This window comes from Jaculus jaculus, chromosome 1, assembly GCF_020740685.1.
Source record: "Jaculus jaculus isolate mJacJac1 chromosome 1, mJacJac1.mat.Y.cur, whole genome shotgun sequence".
Lineage (NCBI taxonomy): Eukaryota > Metazoa > Chordata > Mammalia > Rodentia > Dipodidae > Jaculus > Jaculus jaculus.
In genome coordinates, this window is record NC_059102.1 from 168,853,145 (window position 1) to 168,875,868 (window position 22,724).

Consider the following 22,724-nt stretch of genomic DNA (forward strand, 5'->3'; position numbering starts at 1 on the left):
GACACTAGAAAGTGGAGAAACATCCCTTGTTCCTGGATTGGAAGAATCAATATTGTGAAAATGGCAATCTTACCTAAAGCAATCTACACATTTAATGCAATCCCTATCAAACTTCCAAAGGCTTTCTTCATGGAAATAGAAAAAACCATCCAAAAATTCATTTGGAATCACAACAAACCTCGAATATCTAAAATAATACTGAGCAACAAAAAAGAGGCTGGTGGTATCACCATACCTGATTTTAACCTATACTACAGAGCCATAGTAACAAAAACAGCATGGTACTGGCACAAAAACAGACATGTAGATCAGTGGAACAGAAAGAGGACCCAGATGTAAGCCCAAGTAGCTATAGCCACCTGATATTCGATACAAATGCCAAAAATACTCATTGGAGAAGAGACAGCCTCTTCAGCAAATGGTGTTTTGAAAACTGGATAAATATCTGCAGAAGGATGAAAATAGATTCTTCTCTCTCGCCATGCACAAGAATTAAGTCCAAATGGATTAAAGACCTTAACATCAGACCGGAAACTTTGAAACTGCTAGAGGAAAAAGTAGGGGAAACCCTTCAACATATTGGTCTTGGCAAAGACTTTCTGAATACAACCCCAATTGCTCAGGCAATAAAACCACAGATTAACCACTGGGACCTAATGAAATTACAAAGATTTTGCACCGCAAAGGACACAGTGAAAAAAGCAAAGAGGCAACCTACAGAATGGGAAAAAATCTTCGCCAGCTATATATCTGATAGAGTATTAATATCTAGGATATACAAAGAACTCAAAAAGTTAAATAATAAGGAATCAAACAAGCCAATCAAAAAATGGGCTATGGAGCTAAATAGAGAGTTCTCAAAGGAAGAAATACGAATGGCATATAAGCATCTAAAAAATGTTCTACGTCACTAGTCATCAGGGAAATGCAGATTAAAACTACATTGAGATTCCATCTCACTCCTGTCAGATTGGCCACCATCATGAAAACAAATGATCATAAATGTTGGCGGGGATGTGGAAAAAAAGGAACCCTTCTGCACTGCTGGTGGGAATGCAATCTGGTCCAGCCATTGTGGAAAACAGTGTGGAGGTTCCTAAAACAGCTAGAGATTGATTTACCATATGACCCAGCTATAGCGCTCCTAGGCATATATCCAAAGGACTCATCTCATTTCCTTAGAAGTACATGCTCAACCATGTTTATTGCTGCTCAATTTATAATAGCTGGGAAATGGAACCAGCCTAGATGTCCCTCAACAGATGAGTGGATAATGAAGATGTGGTACATTTATACAATGGAGTTCTACTCAGCGGTAAAGAAAAATGAAGTTATGAAATTTGCAGAAAAATGGATGGACCTGGAAAGTATTATACTAAGTCAGGTAACCCAGGCCCAGAAAGCCAAGCGCCACATGTTCTCTCTCATATGTGGATCCTAGCTACAGATGACTGGGCTTCTGCGTGAGAATGAAAATACTTAGTAGCAGAGGCCAGTAAGTTGAAAAGGAGACATAAAGGGTGGAGAAAGGAAGGGAGGAGGATACTTAGTAGGTTGATATTGTATATATGTAATTACAATGATTGTAATGGGGAGGTAATATGATGGAGAATGGAATTTCAAACGGGAAAGTGTGGGGGTGGAGAGGGAGGGAATTACCATGGGATATATTTTATAATCATGAAAAATGTTAATAAAAATTAAAAAAAAATTAAAAAAAAAGAATTATAAAACTTTATTTTTAAAATTCGTACATTACATATTTGAAATCTGAGGAAAGTCCTTCCCCTACCCCACAAAAAGAGTTCACAAATATGGACAACAGGGAAAATTCCTCATCTAAAATTATAATTGTTAGCTAGATAAAAGATGTCATCCACAGGCATTATTCCAACCTCCGGTGGGCAGTGCATCTCCACAGGCAGCCACTGTACCATGGCTCTCCATCCAGAATTTACAGTTCAAGTCCTATGCTTAATCGGGAGGGGATAGCATGTGGACCACAAGGGGGAACACTATTCCTGCAGTGAGGGGGAAAAAAAAAAAAAAAAAAAAACACAAATCAGTACTGATATGAAACTATTGTATAGCTAGAGGAATTGAGGTTTAACAAGTAAAAACACAGAGAAATGGCAATTTTAGATTGCAGAACCCATTGCATTTTAGCAAAATACAGCAGATGTATTATAGGTGTTACCAACAGTTTTGATAAATAATTGTTTGTAAGAGCATAATCTCCAGTTTTCATTTTAAATCATCAATTGTGACTGGAGAAATGGCTCCGCAGTTAAAGGCAATTACTTGCAAAGCCCAATGGCTTGGGTTCTATTTCCCAGTACTAACATAAATCCAGATGCACAAAAGAGCACATGCATCTGAAGTTTGTTTAGAGTGGCAAGAGGTCTTGGCACTATATCTCTTCCCTCTCCCTCTTCCCCCCTCTTTGAAAATAATTTTTTTTAAGTATCACTTAACATATAGAAAGAATAAAAGGTCTGAACCATCTTGAAAGGGTTTTTCTCTTGCAGATATTGGTTGCCAGAATACAAACTGATGTCAGTTCATATTTATATTACCACATTCATAGAACTTTTCAGCCCCACCAATATATTTGTTACAGTCACCAAAGCCCCCCCCCTCCAGATATTGAGAGATTGATAAAACATTACAGAAAACCCAATTGCAAAACTATGAGAGTAATGAGAAATGTTTTAGCCAACTATATCCCTAACTACCATAAGAATTCACAGTTATTAAACGGCATTCTAGATACTTATATTTATGGCCATATATTAATGCTGCTCTCACATTTAAAAAAGTTTCTCTTTTCAGATGGTGGCGACTCAAAGCTCACCGAAATCCTGAGAAGTGACAATGGAGTGTTCAGCACTAAATGAGGCATCCCTATCATACCTCTATGGTAGTTTGAATGGATTTCCCCCATAATCTTGAGTGTTTTATTAAAGCTTGTAACTTGGGTCTCCAGCTGCCAAGCTGGAAGAGGTGTCACTAGGGTTAGATCCAGGTGTCCAGCCCAAAGATGTGTTTGGGGCGGGTCTGAATTCCAACCCAAAGGTGTGCATAGAGGATTGTGCTCTGGGGGAGGGATCTCTGCTTGCTGTCAGTTTTGTGCTTGCTGCATTTTTGGTGTTTGCTGGCTGCTGGTGGTTTTCTCTCTCTGCTTGGATTTATGAATGGAAGCCAGCTTCCACCATTGATGGGACATCCCCCTGGATCTGTAAGCTTGAAATAAATCCCTTCTCCCATAAAGCTGTGTTTGGTTGGATTTTCATTCCAGCATCATGGAACTGACTGCTACACCCTCAAAGGTTCTGGGACCATTGCAGAAGAGGTGGGGAAAGAACATAGAAGCCAAAGAAGAGGAAGACTGCTCACAGTACTGTCTTCTGACACAAAGTAGCCTTAATATTAATGGTCTCAGGGTGACTGGTGCTACCTATACAAGACCTGCATAATAGGAGATAAAAAGGATAACATCAAAATAGAAGAGACACTAGTTAGAAAGAAATGGTTCATTGGAGGGGGTTTGGGAAGAAGAAAGAGGGAGGATGGTAGGAGAGGATTATGATCATGGTATATCGTTTTTATTAGTAGAAATTGTCATTAAGTCTTAAAAAAGAATCCATGGTTATAATTTATGCAAAGCAATAGAAATCAGGTTTTCAAAAATATAATAGCACTCATGTTGTTTGAAGTACTATTCACAGAAGTCAACATTTGGAAATAGCCTAAATCAAATAGTCAAATCATTGATAGATGGATAAAGATAAAATGATATTTATAGAATATATATCTGTGTGTGTGTGTGTGTGTGTGTGTGTGTGTGCGTGTGTGCATGTGTGTGTGTGTATACAAAATAGAGTGCCTCCTTTAAAATGAAGGAAAATCTTCAATGTGTATGTATGAAACTTGAGGACATTGTGTTAATTGAAAGGATCCAGGCACAGAAATGCAAATACCACATAATTGAATTTTTACAAGATATCTAAAAATAGTAAAGTCCATGAAAATAGAGTAGAATTATGGTTCCCAGAGTGTGTGGAGAGGGAGAAATGAGAAATAAATTGGTTTAAAGTTTCAGTTAGATCTAGGTTAGAGATCTGCTGTATATTTTGCCTACAATCAACAGTAATGTGTTTACACTTAAAATTTTGTTGAAAGGGTAGATCTCATATTACATTACCACAATAAATAAAATTTTAAATGAAAAATAAAAACTCACAGTTATAATAATCCTGAAATTCTGGACTAAACTTGATGGGCACATGGTCTATAATTTCTGATTTCTATCAACATTTTACTAACCCATCAGTGCTTTTTGTCATAAATTTATTAGCAAACATTTGTAATAGAAAGTCAAAATACTCACTGTGTCTTTTGGTTTTCCACTTGATTTGAGGTGGATTTTTCCTGACTTGTTGATTGATTTGATGCACAGTTTTTATTATTCCCTTTTACTTTTGAAAAATAAGTGAATGTAAACTTTCTGAAAGAGAGAAAAGGATTTATATATACATTTGCAGATATGCTACTTGGAGGAGTGGGATAAAATCGGATTGTAATATTGAAGAAACTAGACAGTTCTCTTAGGGACATAAAATCAACTAGCTTAGCAAAAATGAAAATTTATAATGCATAGAAGAATTCTTAGAGGCACATTTCTCTATAAAATCATACTGGAACCCAAGGATAAGTTAGTGCTATCAAATATTAGAAGTGTTTCATAGGTGACTGTTAGGACCATTCACCTCACTACATGTGTGAAAAGAATGATTTGAGACTTTAGCTATGTATTCTTGGTGGTATTGGAGGGGAAACCACCTAACCACACTCCTCAAATATTTTGTTTCTAATATTTCATCCAGTATACCATCAAAGGATGCTTATCACTTAACGAAGAAATTCCACCCCCCTCAAAAGTCCAGATGCTAAAATCATGAACAATAACCAAGACAGGGAGCAGACAGGGCAGAATTAGTTGGTGGTGATTATGTAGAATTAAGCCTTATCCAGATCTTCCCATTAGATATTCAGCAGATACAATGATTTCCTATAGTACCCCCCAAAAAGTAATTCATTCAAAATTCAAAATACCTTGTACTTCAGTACATAGGCATATGATCTGAATAGTGTTACTAATAATCTTGGACCACAATGTTACCATGTGACTGAGAAATAATGGTAGCCTACAAGCTCTTTCATCCTGTCATATATGAGCAGAAACTAGTGATCAGAAAAGCAGAGGAGACAATATCTAGAATATACTGACTGTTCTCATTCCCCCAATCCTTGTTCATAGAATTGAACTATTTGAGGAGGAAAATATGACATTTCATATAAAATTGAAGGTGTGCACTGGACTTGATATTTCACCTATGGGAAGTATTATTGATACTATTAAAGAGTATTTTAAAAGGATATTTCACCTTACAGTGTTAAAAAAAAAAAAGAGTGATTTACATTTTCCAGATTTTTTTCACTGAGCTCTGGCTGAAAACAGGTTATGTTGAAACCTCAGAGCCCAGAACTATAGGCTCTCCTGCATTGGTCTTAAGGCAGTTCTATCAAATTAGGAAAGAATGTTCAGCTCTAGCAGGATTTGATGTTTATATCTATGACAAATCTCCAGAGTGATTAGTTTTATTTGAAATACTTGTGGAAAATGCTGAATTTGCATTTCCTGGGCACTTCTCAGCTCTAACCCAGATATATGATATGGTTCACATACGAATATATATCATCTCCCTTTTTAGGCATTGGAATGGGGTAGGTTGGAGATGGCAGGTGCAGAAAGGGGAAATCCTGAGAGAAGGTGAAACTGACCAATAAAAATCACCTTGCATATTACATTTGTGATATTCTCAATCTTCTATAAGCTTACCTATTGAGTCTTGGCTAAATGGAATAAGCAGATAATACCAACATCTATGGAATCTAAAACTCATAGCAATGTATTTCACATCAATGAACTCTGAAATATTATCAATCCTCATCTATTTAAATATGCAGTGCCTGAGCCATTAATCTAAGGATTGCAGCACCCCTTAATGTGTATAGAAATAATTTAAGGAAGATTTGAGAACATGAGATCTAAACGAAGAAAGCTAACTTCTATTCAACAATACTGTCAGGTCCCAGTGAATTCTTAGGCAAGCAAAATTGGTGCTTTTCATAAAATACAGATAGAAACAACTAAATTGATTTTAGGTATATATGACCTTGTAAATAAGCAAAGCTCTGTAGATCAAACTAGACTTGATGTTCAACTTCAGCATACTGTCCCAGTTTTTACTCTCTACTGAACGCCTGCCATTCAACTGAATGATGAATAACCTTAGTCCCAATCATCTAAGAAGCTTACCTTTGTATATAGCACGATATTGGCAAGTAACCCCTGATGTCCAGATTCACTGGTTCATAAGTAATTGAGCTTTCAATAAGTATACCCCACATGCGTACCTAAACAGAGAGTAGAGAACTGGTTCTTTAATTGTCTGTGGATTGTAGATCAAATAAAAAGTTTAGGAGTGGGGCCTAGAAAGATGGCTCAGTGGTAAACGCACTTTCTTTCAAAGCCTGACAGCCTGGGCTTAATTCCCCGTTACCCCCATAAAGCCAGATACACAAAGAGGCACATGCATCTGGAGTTGTTTGCAATGACAGAAAGCCCTGGTGCACCCATACTCACACATACACACACACACACACTCTCTCTCTCTTTCTCTCTCTTCTCTCTCAATATATATATGTGTGTGTCTATATATATATAGACACATATGTAATATATACATATATTATATGTGTGTGTGTGTATAGGTTTAGGAGTAAAAAGCATTAATGTGTTGTCTCTTTTTTATAAATTAAGATATATTAGAGGATCTAAATAAAATAAAACCACAGTGCTAAGTAATGAGAAATCTACTTTGGCTGGAGATAGCTCAGTGGTTAAGAATGCTTCTTATCCAATTATGAGGGCTTGAGAACACCTGAGATCCCTGAATTTGATTCCCCAGCACCCACATAAACAGCTGACCATGGCCATGGATGTCTGTAACCCAAATCCTGGGTTATAGGGGTTACAGTCCTGGGGAGCAAAGATCAGAGAATCATTGGGGCTCACAAAAACAGCAAGCTCTGGAATCAGACACTTCATTTCAAGCAAACATGAATATGCAATGTAGGGAAGACAGCATCCTTTCTCCTCTAGCCCCTATCTGTACATACAATGGGCATATGCATCTGCACACACATGTACATATACCACATACACACCACATACTACACTCACCAAAAAAACAACTTTTGTTTTTTCAAAAGGCCAAGTTAATAGCTCTTAACAGTATGAAGGACACCATATCTGTTTGGAATAAACAACATTTGAGTCACGCCAGCTGTTTAGGAGTCAGGGTATGGGGTAGACAACCCTAAATTACTAGATAATATATGCAAGCTACTGTGGGTGTAAACTTTGACTAAGTATTTCACAACTTTTGAGCATACCTTATTTGTAAAATGGAGACAGATACAGTAAGAACTAGCACATGCTTTACCAAAATGGGCCAAAGAGTAAATATTTTAGTTTGGGCAAAGCATACTGTGTATGCTGCAAATATTCATTCTACCATTATAGCACAAATGCAGTGACAGGAAATGCCAAAATGAATATGGCTGTATTCCTTCAGAACAATTTACAAACATAGGCCACTGGCTATTCAAAAGAGATAATAGCAGTAAACCCATAAATATTTCCAGTAAAAGACCCTTGCCTTTTCATATATTCTCAGTGTGTTACATTCCAACAAAAACAAAACTCATGTTCTAGTTTATGTACAGCTAAAATATTTAAATTCTAGAACTGGAAAAGGGAGCATCAAAAATTAGAGCAATCAACTCATTCATTCATACAGTGAGACAGAACAGGTATTCTCATCCAACTCATCCTTAATTGTTCCATTTAACATCTTTAGAATATAGTGTTCAATAGTGCTGGTTAAGGGGGATAAAATTCACCAACAGTGTGAACAAGCAGTGGATCCTGCAAGCTGCAGTATCAGCCAGCAAGGCAAGATGTACCCACCAATGTCATAGTGGAACGTATCAACTGCTGTCTGATTAGATACGAGGCCCACTAAGTGGGAAGAATCCTTACCTGGTACTGAGAACCAAGTCAGAACTGAATGGCTTAGAAGGTCATAGACCTTAGAGTGAAGCTTCCATTGTTCTTTGGCTCAAAGGAGAAGTTATGCCAATCAAAAAGTCTTCTAAATGTCTACGCTTATCCCTTTGATCCATGCTACTCTCACTCTTGGCCAGAGAATCTGCTTTATGCAGAGGACAGTAAATGACAAGGATACCTAAGACACATCATTGTGACAAGAAAAGAAAACTGAGTGCCTATCATAAGCCTTCTCTATCACATCTCCCAGAGCCAAGGAAGCATTACAGAAAACATAGTGGATTACATATTAGTGCTGCTCTCAGTACTAGACTGGCAACCTTCTCCAGGGAAATGGGGGTAGACACTGGGGAGACTTATCAAAAAAAACTTATCAAAGCATAAAATCAGAGGCTGCTGAGAGCTCAACATTAAAGAAGACATAACAATAACACACTCTCAAAGGCTCAGGGAACTCCATGGAAGAGGGGTGGAAATATTGTAAGACCCTCAGGGAAGGGAGGTGTATGCTGAAGCATAGTCCTCCACACACAGAGACTGACTGTTGTATTCATGACCCCACAGTGATGACAGATCACCCCTCTGAGGAGGGCCCTTAGTGGAATGGAGAAGGGGAGAGGGTACTCAATGGGAATATGACCAATGTGCAATTAGTTCATATATTAAAGTTCCCAATATTTTAAAAAAGAGTACTAGTTAGTGCCTCAAATTGCATAACTTCAGATGCATTTACTCTGTGTGACAAGAGACTAAATTAGGCAAAATTTTTAATCTAAAATGGATCTTATAAGATTTTAAAAGTTTTGTTACTGTAGAGGACATATGTATTATATATTAAGGATATTTAATTTCATCTCAATTTTTCATAGATGGATAAATATATATGTACATTATATATATACATAATATATATATGCATTATATATATGTACATTAGTTTAGGTATATATTTCTAATATCTATCTATATATATATATAGATATGAACATATATATATTAGATAATATATAGAGAGATACTAGAAATATTTACCTAAACTAATTCTATCGCATTATTAAATACCTCTTTCTCAAAAAAGTATTATATCTTCCCTTCCCTTCTCTGAGTCTTCTTCTTAGGCAATTTCTTTGCCAAATGGCAGAAAATTGAAACCTCAACACCTATCTGCTTATAGATTGCCTATTATAATTTGAGTGGAGAGAAACGGACCTTCTTTCCTATAAAATCCTACAAAAGTCCTAGGAAGACTGCATTAAATCTAGCAGTATGATCCAAATTGACAGGTGACATAGCCTTTCATTTGTCTCACATGTTTACTGAGTGTATATACTTTATTTAATCATTCTTGTAGATGGTTACCACATGCAAGACACTGGTATCGAAACCAGGAATTCAATATAAGGCATGGGTCATGTATCTGGATTCAGGTGTGTAGATCAGCTCACCTAAAACACAGGCACTAGAAAATGCAGTGCTATGAGCCTCAGAGGAAAAGAAATCTGCTGTCTCCATAATCAACAAACAGTTAAGATGAAGCAGTCAACTGAGGTGAGAAACATGCAAGCTTAATGTTGATGCATCCAAATTCAGCTGCCCCACCTACTGGATAACCCTGTATGCCCAGCATCAAAGCCTTCATCGGAAATGGGCCATAACACTGATGAAAAAGTTGTATAAGGTTAAGTAAATTACCTGGAAGTAAGGTCTATTAATTAAATAGGCATAACCTGCACTCGATATTATGAAGCTCAAAAGGACTGAAGTTCCTAACATGCTTATCAGCACAAGGACATACAGTTGCTTGATGAATGGTACTCCACAGAGTTGATGTTAAAATATCTGTGTCTATTTCCTTTTTTCTTCCATAAGACATTTTTATTGGGAAGTACTGCATTAATGCAAGGACACAAAGCTAAACATAAGGCTCACTAAATTTTCACGAACAGAGCAAATACTTTTCAACTACTAGCGAGCTCATGGAATAATATGCTGGAATAATAACTTCCTGTAGCTTGTAGATTTGCCACTGACTATATGCTCCAAAATATCGTAGTTTTATTTTACCATTTTTGCATTTTATATACATGCCCATTTCTAATGGGACATCTTAGACAATAGGGTATGATTGATAATAAAAACAAATATAAAAATATAAAAAAATAGTTCACTCAGATTAGAATTTGTAACAGTGACTATAAACCTGTCCATCAAAGGCAAGAGAGATGTGGTAGGTGAAGTTAAGTAAATGCACACATGGGTATAAGTTCCAACATTTTACATAATATCTCTTTTTCTGTGAAGTGTTCCAAAAACTAAAAAAGAAAAAAGAAAAAAAATGCAGGCAATATTATATCAGCTACACAATCAATCTAAAAATTTTTCCTATAGCATAATTTTTACTATTAATTTGTAGACACTAAAATACTGAATCAAAGAGTATAATTTGTTGAAATAATAACTGCTCTTACTTCAGCTGTGATTCCACAAGAAGACAAAGGATAAAAAAACTCATAATAATCCAACAACCCTCCTGTCACAGGGCAGCCAGTTCCTAGGTACAGTTCATAAGGTTGGATTTGCTGGTTATCCAAATAAGGTCTTTGTTTAACTTTGACCTGCAGCCACTGTTCACTGCAGGTTATAGACACTGGTGAAAGAAAGAAATGAAAATGTCAAATGGTACATCAAAAATCATAGAAGCCCATAGACCAAATATCAACCAGGATCCTTCAAGAGCTTTTACACTTCATCTGCAAATAGATTTTGAAAATACTTCTTTACCCAGACATGCTGGCTCACATCTTTACTCCCAACACTAGGAAGGCAGAAGTAGGAGTATCACACTGAGTTCAAGGCCAGCCTGGGCTACAGGGCGAGTTCCAAGTCAGCTGGGCTAGAATAAGACCCTACCTAAAAGAAAAAAAAAATGCAGCTTTGAAGCTAGGCCTGATGGCACGGGCTTATAATCCACCTACTTAAAAGGCTCAGGCAGGAATACTGTGAGTTCAAGGACAGCATAGTGAGACCCTGTCTGAAAGTAAGAAGTAAAACAAGAAGGAGGACTGATGATGTAGGTCAGAGGTAGAGTACAAGGCTCTAGGTTCAATCCCCAATACTGCCTAAAAAGAATCTTTGAACTATCTGAGTATAATTCTTATAGATCTAAAATAAGAATGGAAATGTTTCAATACTTGCTTGTAAAAAAATATCAAGTGCCTTCATTTTAAGAATCGTTGAGCCAGTTAATGTTACCTTGACAAGCCATATGCAAATAAAAACTTCTGAAAGAAAACAATTTTGCATTTACCTGAATAAGAAGTTTTGTTGTGGAATGATGTCACATTTGTTTTCTTGCGTATTTTTTCTAATATATACTGAAGTCAGCCCTATTACCCCACACTTAGAGATGAGTAAACCTAAGGGATCTTAGCTGGTGAGTGGCACAGCCGGATCGACATGAGCAGAATCTGTTGAGAACAATCTCTGCGAGACACCTGACATCCCTCCCGTCTTTTCCATTCACCTTCAGTATGAGCACACAAAATTACAAACACACCACATAAGATTCCTAGTTGTTGCAAATGAAAGCAATCATAGGAAGCCGAAGTCACCTCACGGTGGACTCAAGAAGGACAGTGGTGACAATGCCAGGATGAAACTGGCAGTGACTCACTCCTACCAGGCAGATGGTCATCAGATTCTAAAACATCAACTCTCTAAGGTCAGCAGTGAATGGGAAGAGCTTTCCCCTCTTCGAAATACCCCTTTTCTTACCATCCTCGAAACCATGAGTGGACACAAAAAGCAGGAGGAGCCCCACTAACACGCTAGGGCGCTTCATCGCCCGGGAGCTCCGTGCAACCACCACAAGAAACAAGAAACCACGTGAGGTGGGTGTCAGGTGTTTATAGAACGTGGTTCTCCTCAGCTGCGAGGGATGATTCAGGAAGCACTGGCCAAAGCCCTCTGCACAACTTCCCACCCCCACAAGTTGAAGTTTGTGCAGTGCCCTGTCAGATAATGAGCAGGAGAGGCTGTACAAGATGGTTCCAGACGATAACCCCAGCTTTTGTCTTCCCAAGCAGTTGGATGCGTGTGACACCGTGTCTTCTCTAACATTTGATATGTGAGTAGTGGAGCACAAACAGCTGGGATTTGTGCCATGATCTAAGAATCTAAAAATGGAGTGGTAAAGGAAAATGATTATGAGCTTACTGACAACACTGTGCCTCACAGCCACTGTGGGTTCTTTTGAGAAGCATTGATGTTGCTCATCCAGATAGGCTGGGTTGAGGCTTAGTTAAATGTCCCTCTGACCAGCTCTCAGAGTTTCTGTCTCAGATAAATGCACACAAATGTGGCCAGGGGGCTGGAAGTGGCTCAGCAGTTAAGGCGCTTTCTTGCAAAGTCTGACAGCCTGGGTCCAATTCTCCAATGCCACATAAGACCAGATGGCACATGGCGCAGGTGTCTGAAGGTTGTTTGATGCAGCAAGAGACCCTAGCATGTCTGTTTTCTTTCTTTCTCTCCCCTTGCAAATAAATAAAAATATTTTTAAAAATAAATGTGGTCAATGATTATGAAAAGCATTGCCTAACCAATCATTTTTACTTCACAGAAAGCATGTTTTATCAAGAATATGTAACTCTCCAGGAAAATGATGAAAATGTCTTTAAAAACAAATTTATTTTATTTGTATTTTAATTATCATATGAAATAACGACATGTTCATACATATTGTGTTTGGGTTGATTCTCCTCACCCACTCCTTTCCCCTTCCCTTGTCCCTTCCCTTGCTTGTACCCTCTGTCCTCCATATTCCCCTTTCATGTCATGTGTATCCTATTACCCTCACCACAACGCTTCCTTAAAACCTCCAAAGAAGGCTGAAGGGATGGCTTAGTGGTTAAGGCATTTTGCCTGTAAAGCCAAAAGACCCTGGTTCAATTCCCCGGGACGTAGGTAAGCCAGATGCACAAGGTAGCACATGCATGCATATGGAGTTCATTTGCAATGGCTGGAATCCCTGGCATACCCATTGTCTCCCATTCTCTCTCTCTCTCTCTCTCTCTCTCTCTCTCTCTCTTGCTCTCTCTGACTCTCTCAAATAAATAAAACTTTAAAAATTAAAATTAAAAAAAACTCTAAAGAGCAACTTTATCCAGTAAAACCTAATAAGGTGAAATCATAAGATTTTCTTTATCCAGTTTTAAGTTTTGGCATAAACCAACCTTCTAAAAATACATCATCTTAACTAAAATGAGATTTTAATAAGTTATCTTAAATTATATAGTATGTCTGTTAGATTGCCACAGTTTCTCAGAGCAGAATAACTGTTGTTGTCATCAAGTGGCCAGTGAAATCGCCAAGATTTTGCACTGGTGTAGCAAATAAAGAAAAATATAAATCTATGATCATCAGAAACCTTAGTTGATATTTGCATCCCCAAAATACTTTATTATATTATGTAGCTTCTTAGTCAACAAATTCTGGCAACAAATGCTGGAGAGAATGTGGGGAAAGCCTGAGTGTGGTGGGGGTGTGTGTGTTTAAAGGTAGGGTCTCACTCCAGCTTAATCTTCCCTGGGCTTCAAATTCATGGTGCTCCTCCTACCTCTGATTCCATTGTGCTAGGATGAAAGGCAAGGTACCTGGCATGAAAAGGACTCTTATTCACTGGTAGTTGGAGTGAAAACTGTAAAGCCACCATGGAAACCGTTCAGGAGTTACTAAAAATAGAACTACCATCTGACTCAGCTATACCACTCCTGAACATATATCCAAAGGACTCTGCATTCTACTAAAGAGATTTCTGATCGTCCGTGTTTGTTGCAACTCCATTCACAGTAGCTAGGACATGAAATCACCTAAACGTTCATCAGCTGATAGCTGGAGAAGGAAAATGTGGCACATACACACAGTGGAGTGTTAGTTAGCTGTGAAGAAAGAAGAAATTATAAAATTTCAAAAGTTGATGGAACTGGAAAAAAATCATATTGTTAGGTAACCAAGACTGAAACACATGCTACGTGTTGTCTCTCACATGAAGATCTTAGCTTCAAACTTTTGTATGTATGTTTAAGTAAGAGTCTTTACAGAGGTCAGGAAGCTAGAAATGGAACATAGGGAGAGTATTTCAGGGACGATAGGAGAATACAAGTGATAAAGTAGAGGAGGGACAGGAGAATGGGGAAGGTGAATTTTAGTTGCCCAAAACAAAAGATGTATGAAAAAGGCATATGGGAAACCCACTACTTTATGAGATAATTAAAAATATTTTGAAAGCGTTTGAATGGATGTACCTGGTATGGGTGGATAATGCTATTCCCAGAAACTATAGGTTATTACATGAAAATCTTAGTACTCCCTATTAGTTGGATGTCAATATACTTACTTTTATAAATTATATAAATTTTTGTACACATAAATTCACATAAAATATATACAAATGTTTATAACAGCCCTTAATAGCCCAAAACTGGAAATAGATTACATGTTTTACAGTGGGTAAATGGATAAATAAAACACAGTAAACCCATTTCATGCTTAGCAATAAAAAAGAATTTTTAATACATACAACATTTGAGATGAATTTGTAGGTTGTTATGACAAATAGAAAAGTCAATCCATACCATACACATGTACACACACACACACACACACACACACAGAATAAGTTTATATCATATATGATTCCACTTATATGACACTTTTGAAATGACAAAATTGCAAAGATGAGGAACAGATTTCTGTTTCCCAAGTATTAAGATGCAAATGGATTAAGTTGGGATGAAGAGAAGGATTGGCACAAATGATTCTAAAGGAAAGTGGAATTAGCAGTAAAAGGAAAATATTGGGTATCCTTATAGCATTGGAAGGGAATGTTTTTGTTGTTGTTTGTGAAAGGTTCTCATTCTAGCCCAGGCTGACCTAGAATTCACTATGTAGTCTTGGGCTGGCCTCAAACTCACAGCAATCCTTCTACCTCTGCCTCCCAAATGCTAGGATTAAAGGTTTGAAATATAGCCATAATTATAAAAATACCCTGATGTCATACTGTATTACACAGTTCTACAGGATGGTATTGTTGAGTGAAATTGAGAAAATTGCATATTGGTTTCTCTGTATTACTTCTTAAAACTATCTATGAATCTATAATTATCTAAAAATAAAAATGGGATTAAAAACATAAAGACCTGAGTTACTTCACACTCAGACTGCGGCAAAGCAAGTCATCTATAAACACCAAGTCACATGTGATACCTTGCTGATCTCCAGCACCAGACTTCTTAAAGGAAAGGAGTAAAATTCCCTTGGACGCCCAGAAAAGTCTTCATTTGCCCAGATTGGAAAACAAATCAAATCCAAACAGGAAACGGGGGGACTGGGGAGAAGCCTCAGTGGTTAAAGGCACTTGCTTGCAAAGCCTGTCAGCCCAGGTTCAGTTCTATAGTACCCATGTAAAGCCAATGTGCAAAGTGGTGCATGCATCTGGAGTTCAACTGCAGTGGCAAGAGACCCTGGTACCTCTCTCTCTCCCCCTCCTCTCCCTCCTTCCCCTCTTCCTCCCTCCCAGACAGAATAGATGAACCCACATTCAGGAGTAAATTATCATACGGTATACCCATGCCACCAATAGACTGTACTCTAAAATGTAACACTTTATTCAATTATCATCAAAGAACTAATAATGGAAAATGAGTGTTCCCATAGAAGAATGTCCATGAAAGCCCAGCTGAAGCTCATTCACGACTTTTAACAATGACAAGTCCCCAGAAGGTGATTCAAAGGTGATAGAAGGCTCTCCGCTTGCTTGAGACTGCAGAGGCTGTATTGTTCATATGGAACTATTGTATCACTCAAGTAAATTGTCTTACAACTCCTTAGCATCCTGAAATCTCCACATCTACACACTAAAGAAGCAACTCCCTGAGAATATGCTTCTCTTCTGAACCTTGGAAGGCAAAGCCCTGAGAATGTGAGGCCACACCTATTTTCACCTCACCTCACCTCACCAGCCAGCCTCTGAACAGGCTCTCAGCAGACCTCAAAATCACCTGGAGGGTATATTTTTTAAAACACAGAATGGCTGAACTCCAGTCATTTTTCGGATTCAGCAAGATTAAGGTGGGAGTGAGGAGTTAACAGTTCAGCAAGTTCCCAGGTGATGCTGCTACTAATGGTGTGAGAATAGCTGATGTAAAAGGAGAGGTTTGAGTTCACTGAGCGTGTGCATAAGAGGGCTTGTTTGGCAAATTTAAAGAATATTAATATCACCTGAGGACCTTGTTACATGGAAGATTCTAATACATGCTGTCATTGTAGTAAATTCACAGATGGTACCAATGGTAATCTGGGAATACATTTTGAATAGCAAAACCTGAAAATATTTTATTCACCTTTGAATTCCTTTCCTTCAAACAAAGACAAATGAAAACGAGAAATTAAAAATCTCACTATGAAAAGGAGCTTAAATGAAAATTTGGGGGCTGGGAATGAACTTAGTGATAAGATACTTACTGATCTTATGCAAAACCCTGTGTTTTGATACCAACAATCCAAAAGAAACATTTAATTCAAATTCCTCTTATTTTTTTGTCTACATCATCAATTACTAGGGTTCAATGACTACATGTTAATACAACACAAAACACATAAAACTACTGAAATTAGAAATTACTAAAATAATGCATTTAAATAACTAAAATATTTTTAAAATTAAAATAATGCATTAAGTATCATTTTGTTACCTGAATTTTATCACTACCTTAACGGTCATGCTCTAAAACTGTGGAAGACCACTATATAATAAGCTCTTAAAAAAAATATTTTGGGGCTGGAGAGATGGTTTAGCGGTTAAGCGCTTGCCTGTGAAGCCTAAGGACCCCGGTTCGAGGCTCGGTTCCCCAGGTCCCACGTTAGCCAGATGCACAAGGGGGCGCACGTGTCTGGAGTTCGTTTGCAGAGGCTGGAAGCCCTGGCGCGCCCATTCTCTCTCTCTCCCTCTATCTGTCTTTCTCTCTGTGTCTGTCGCTCTCAAATAAATAAATAAAAAAAAATTTAAAAAAAAATATTTTGTATACTTTTATTTATTTATTTGAAAGCGATAGAGAGAGAGAAAGAGGCAGATAGAGAGAGAGAGAGAATGGGCACGCCAGGGCCTCCAGCCACTGCAATGAACTCCAAATGCATGTGCCCCCTTGTGCAGCTGGCTAACGTGGGTACTGGAGAATCGAGCCTCGAACCAGGGTCCATAGGCTTCACAGGCAAGTACTTAACTGCTAATCCATCTCTCCAGTCCTATAATGAGCTCTTTAAAGCTAAAGACCATGCATTCTTACATCTCCAGAGCTTGGTAAACACAGTGCAAAATAAGAGATATAGGAAGATGGACAATAGAAAGATATGTAATTAACTGCCACATTTTGATTTAAGAATTTATTAAATATTTTCATGCTACTCATTAAATAGATTCATACTTTAGCTTTAATAGCTATGCTTTTTAATCTTATAGGAAATAGATTTCAAGTGAAGTAAAACATCATCCCAGAACTATTGCTATCCAGAATAGACCAGGCTCAACAGCAGTCCAGATAGAGATCAGAGCAGCCTTGTGCCTATACCTAGAACAATGCCTTTAACCTTAAGTAACCCAAATATATATATATATATCTCCACCCTGCAAAGCTACTGTTCACAAACACTTAGTAAACTGGTTAAGGAACCAGTGGTTTAAATCTTTAAATTATTGGCTATGTAATAGCAATACATAATGTGCTGGGAGCATTGAATAAAAGGTTGCTGATAGCCTGATATTTTTGTTATTTCTACTTATGCTTTTGTTGGTATATTTAGGTTGAGGGACAATAAATCCCCAGTTGTTATTATGTCATGAAAAATTATCCTTTCCCTATTATAAGTACTGTCTTTTAACATTTTAAACTACATTTTAAGAACTTACAAAAACTAAGAGCATTAATATTTTATATGTAATAATATATGTGTTAGCATAAATATATATATAACAATATATGTGTGTTAGTGTAGGGAGTGTTAACAGCTCTTAAAATTTGTTAGCAAATGGTCAGTGTGAAATACAATGATATTAACTATGGCCTTCACAGGTACACAGGTAGCTCTCTAGATACAATCATCTTAGATAAGGTAACCTGTGATCTTTGTCTCCCCATATTGCTACTTTCAAAAGTACTTTTATTTACTTATTCATTTATGAGAGAGAGAGAGAGAATGGCTATACCAGGGCCTCTAGCCACTGCAAACCAACTCAGACTTGTGTGCTACCATATGTAGCTGGCTCACGTGGGTTCTGGGGAATTGAAGCTGGGTCCTTAGGCTTCACAGGCAAGTGCCTTAAGTACTAAGTCATCTCTCCAGGCCTACATTTTAAATTAGGAATGCCATAAAGACATATCCATCCAATCTCTAATTTTCTTCCTAATTAAATTTTAACACTCTTTATTTTAAAAATCAGTACATTTGCAAACAACATAAACATTATGTGCAAAGTCTTTGTAAATGAATAGGTCTATAAATCTTGATCAACATGTACAATCATATAAACACCAAAACAATTAAAGTATTAAAGTCCTCCATGCTAAAATATTCCCACATACTACTTTGTTTACCTACCTGCAGTCCTAAGCAAACACATGCTTGTTTTCTGTCCCCATAACTTTATCTTTCCCAAAATATAATTTAAGTGGGATTGTACAGTATATGTACATCTGTATCTCATTTCTCTTACTTGATGTAATCACTTGGAATTCATTTCAAATTGCAAGGGGCAACAACAGTTTAGTCCTTAGTATTCCTGAGTCATATTTTGTCATAAAAGTATCACAAATTGGTTACTTATGAGATTATAGACACCTAGGCTATTTCTATTTTGAGCCTATTATGAATAAAACTGCATTTGTATATGGCTCTTAGTCTATACATACATTTTCATTTCTCTTAGGTAAATATTCAGGAATGCAGCTTCTGGGCTGTACAAGCACATGTTAATTACTAACCTACTTTTCAGTGACGGCTTCACTTTGGAATCTCAACAGAAGCTTCCTTTCCGGGTTACTTCACAGCTTTACCAGCATTCGGGATTGTGCTTCGTTTTCAGCTTTCCACACTAGTCAGTGTGCAGTTGTCTCTAACTGTGGTCTAAATTTTCCTAATCATTAAGGATGTTCAATTTCCTCCTGTGTTGTTGCCATCTGGGAGTATATATTTATCAAGAAGTATCTGTGAATATTCTGAGTTACGTTAATCTTAGTCATCTGTACCTCATTATTTTCATATAACAGGAACTTTTTAAAAATAATTTATTCATTTATATGTATGTATGTGCATTTGTTCCAGGACCTCTTGCAGCAACAAACACACATGTACCACTTTTGTGTCTGGCTTTACATGGGTACTGGGGAATCAAATCCAGGCAGACAGGTCTTTAACTGCTGAGCCATCTCCCCAGCCCAAAGAAGAAAAGTATTTTAAAAAGTCTTAATTTATCTTTAGATTCTCATTCAGAACCAATCTGATTATTTTGTCATAATGAGACTCAAACCTTTTAAGCAAGAATAGGTCACAGATGATGTTGTGTCCTTATAAAGACATTTTAAAATCTCATAATTTTTAAAACATACATCCTATTTATTGCTAATTGTTATTTCTTTTCTCTTTTTTATACCTCAAAGATGTTTGTAAATTACAGAGGTCATGCTTTGATGCAAGTGTATTCCACCCAGGGAGTCATTGGCCTTGAATTGGCTTTACATGTTTTTGATCAAAGTTTGTTTATTTTTTTTCAATTTTATTTGGTCAGATTTTACTGAATCCTAAAATTTGAGTAAAATTAGAACAGATGTCCTCAAACACAGCTAATCAAATAACATAGTGAGCATCTTACTTAGACTGAGGAAAAACCAGCACAGGACCAGAAATTCACTACTTACCATCTGTCACTTGCTTCTCTCCAATGCCATGCCCATACACCTAACTCACTCCTATTAACTCTCAGCTAAGTCTACTAGAACTAAAATGTGTAAGCTACGTGCCACCAACACTTGTATTAAAACAAGAAAAACTTTAAAAAGAAGAAAACATTTGTTCACCTACTGAGGAGTACAGTGGTGTCACTACAGAGCAATCTCCCACACAAACAAAACAGGACACCTCAGGCTTACTCTGAAGAGGCTCTGAGCACAGCTTAACCACCCGTTCTTTTTAGAGGCTCAAATACCCTGAGACAATTGTCCTACCTGGCTCTTCATCCTCTCTTCCCGCCCTCACTATGGTTAGCTTCATTTCTATTTTCCCCAACTTTGTGGCATATATGTATAGAGTATGTGTGATGTGATGTGATGTGTTGTGTTGTGATGTGTATGTGGTACCATGTGATGTGTATGTGGTGTGTGCACATTTGTGCACACATTCAGAGGCCAGAAGAAACCATCAGGTGTCCCTCCCCAACCCATGTTAATACATATGTTTCCTTGAAACAGTCTATCACTCAACGTAGACCTGCCATGCTTGGTCAGAATAGTAGACCAACAAGTCCCAGTGATTCTCTGGTCTCTGCCCTCTTACAGGACTGGGGATACAGATATGCATAGTCATGCTTTTTTTTGTTTGTTTTTGTTTTTCAAGGTAGGGTCTCACTCTAGCCCAGGCTAACCTGGAATGCACTATTTAGTCTCAAAATGGCTTTGAACTCACAGCAATCCTCCTACCTCTGCCTCCCAAGTGCTGGGATTAAAGGAATGTGCCACCACGCCCAGCCCATTGTCACACTTTTTTTTTTAATTTAATTTATTAGTTTTCAGTAAATACAGGCAGTTTGGTACCATTGTTTAGGCTCATCTGTGATCTACCCCCTCCCATTGGACCCTCCTTGTTGATGTAAATGGGTCGTGCATTGTGGAGTTAGCCCCCAGTTATTGGTATGATAAATGTCTCTGGAAATCATGACCCAACATGTGACTCTGACATTCTTTCTGCCCCCTCTTCCGCAAAATTTCCCTGAGCCATGTTGGGTTCATTTTTGGTCTGCTTCAGTGATGAGGTGTTGGGGGCCTCTGAGGCTCTGGCTCTCTGATTTGATAGGAGTTGATTTTTCTCTGCATTGGTCTCCTTCCCCTTTGTGCTGGTATCCATGGTACTTGTAATGGCACAATAAATTATTTTTAAAGCATTAGTTGGTCAAAAGAATTACACTTCTTCATTAAGTAGTTATATCAACATAATAAATATTTATGCCCCAACAATATATAAGTTATTTGAACACTTAAAAACACATACATTGAAATAAAATATAAGGGCTAGAGAGATGGCTTAGTGATTAAAAACTTGTCTGTGAAGCCTAAGGACCCTGGTTTGAGGTTCCATTCTCCAGGTCCCACATAAGCCAGATGCACAAGGGGGTGCATGCATCTGGAGTTTGTTTATAGTGGCTGGAGGCCCTGGCATGCCCATTCTCTATCTATCTGCCTATTTTTCTCTGTGTCTGTTTGTCACTCTCAAATAAATAAAAATAAACAACAAAAAAATTTTAAAAAGAAATAAAATATACCATTTTTATTTTATCCTTTAAATAAGCACAATTGCTGATGGAATGCCTATGCCAACTCAACACTGCACAGTTTCCCAAATCTTTGGATCAAATCAGATACCAACACCTTAATTTCTTATTCCATGTTGATTTTCTCACCATAATTCCTTTGTTTTACCTCATAGCAACCATTAAATCCCAAGCTACATGAAGGTATGGATGAACAAAAAGGAATGGTGTACTATCAGGTGTTGGAACCATGGGTTACCTTGAGCTAGCAGCTGACATGGTTCCTGACATCTCTCAAGGATCACCATTTCTCGGCAACTTCTAAATTTCCTCAGGTGTTCCTGGGAGATCATGGTGTTGCCTCTGAACTTCCCAGCACACAACAGAGGAACAGTGGAGTTGATGATAAGATTGGCATTTTTTCAAATAATTCTGACAATTAATGAAACATTAAATAGAATAAGACATTCTTACAAATACCTATACATTGATAATAATCAACATGCTTTTTAACTATTTTATTTACTTATTTGCAAGCAAAAGGAGACAGATATAGAATGGACACACCAGGACCTATAGCTTCTGCAAACAAACTCTAGATGCATGTGCCACATTGTGCATTTGGCTTTATATGGGTACTAGAAAATCGAACTAGGGTTGTTAGGTTTTGCAGGCAAGCACCTTAATGACTGAGCTCTCTCTCCAGCCACAAGATAATTTTAATAAAACAAAAAAGTTATGTTAAAAAATCAATGACAAAAAAAAAAGGCAGGCGTGATGGCACATGCCTTTAATCCCAGCACTCAGGAGGCAGAGGTAGGAGCATTGCCATGAGTTCGAGGCCACCCTGAGACTCCATAGTGAATTCCAGGTCAGCCTGGGCTAGAGTGAGACCCTACCTCAACTCCCCCCCCAAAAAAAATCAATGACTATTGACCACTTGGGGACTTCCAGCTA

General features: G+C 37.6%; 1 protein-coding gene across 1 annotated transcript; it reads right to left on the minus strand.

The window, feature by feature from the left end:
• Nucleotides 1-1,826: 1,826 nt before the first annotated feature.
• LOC123456415 (oocyte-secreted protein 4A-like) lies at nucleotides 1,827-22,120 on the minus strand. The gene is made up of 5 exons (XM_045139472.1): nucleotides 22,027-22,120; nucleotides 10,666-10,844; nucleotides 6,383-6,480; nucleotides 4,391-4,507; nucleotides 1,827-2,021 (listed from the first exon to the last, which is right to left on the minus strand). Exons 1-5 carry the CDS (start codon nucleotides 22,118-22,120, stop codon nucleotides 1,955-1,957), a joined length of 555 nt encoding a protein of 184 aa, XP_044995407.1. The 3' UTR covers nucleotides 1,827-1,954.
• Nucleotides 22,121-22,724: the final 604 nt, after the last annotated feature.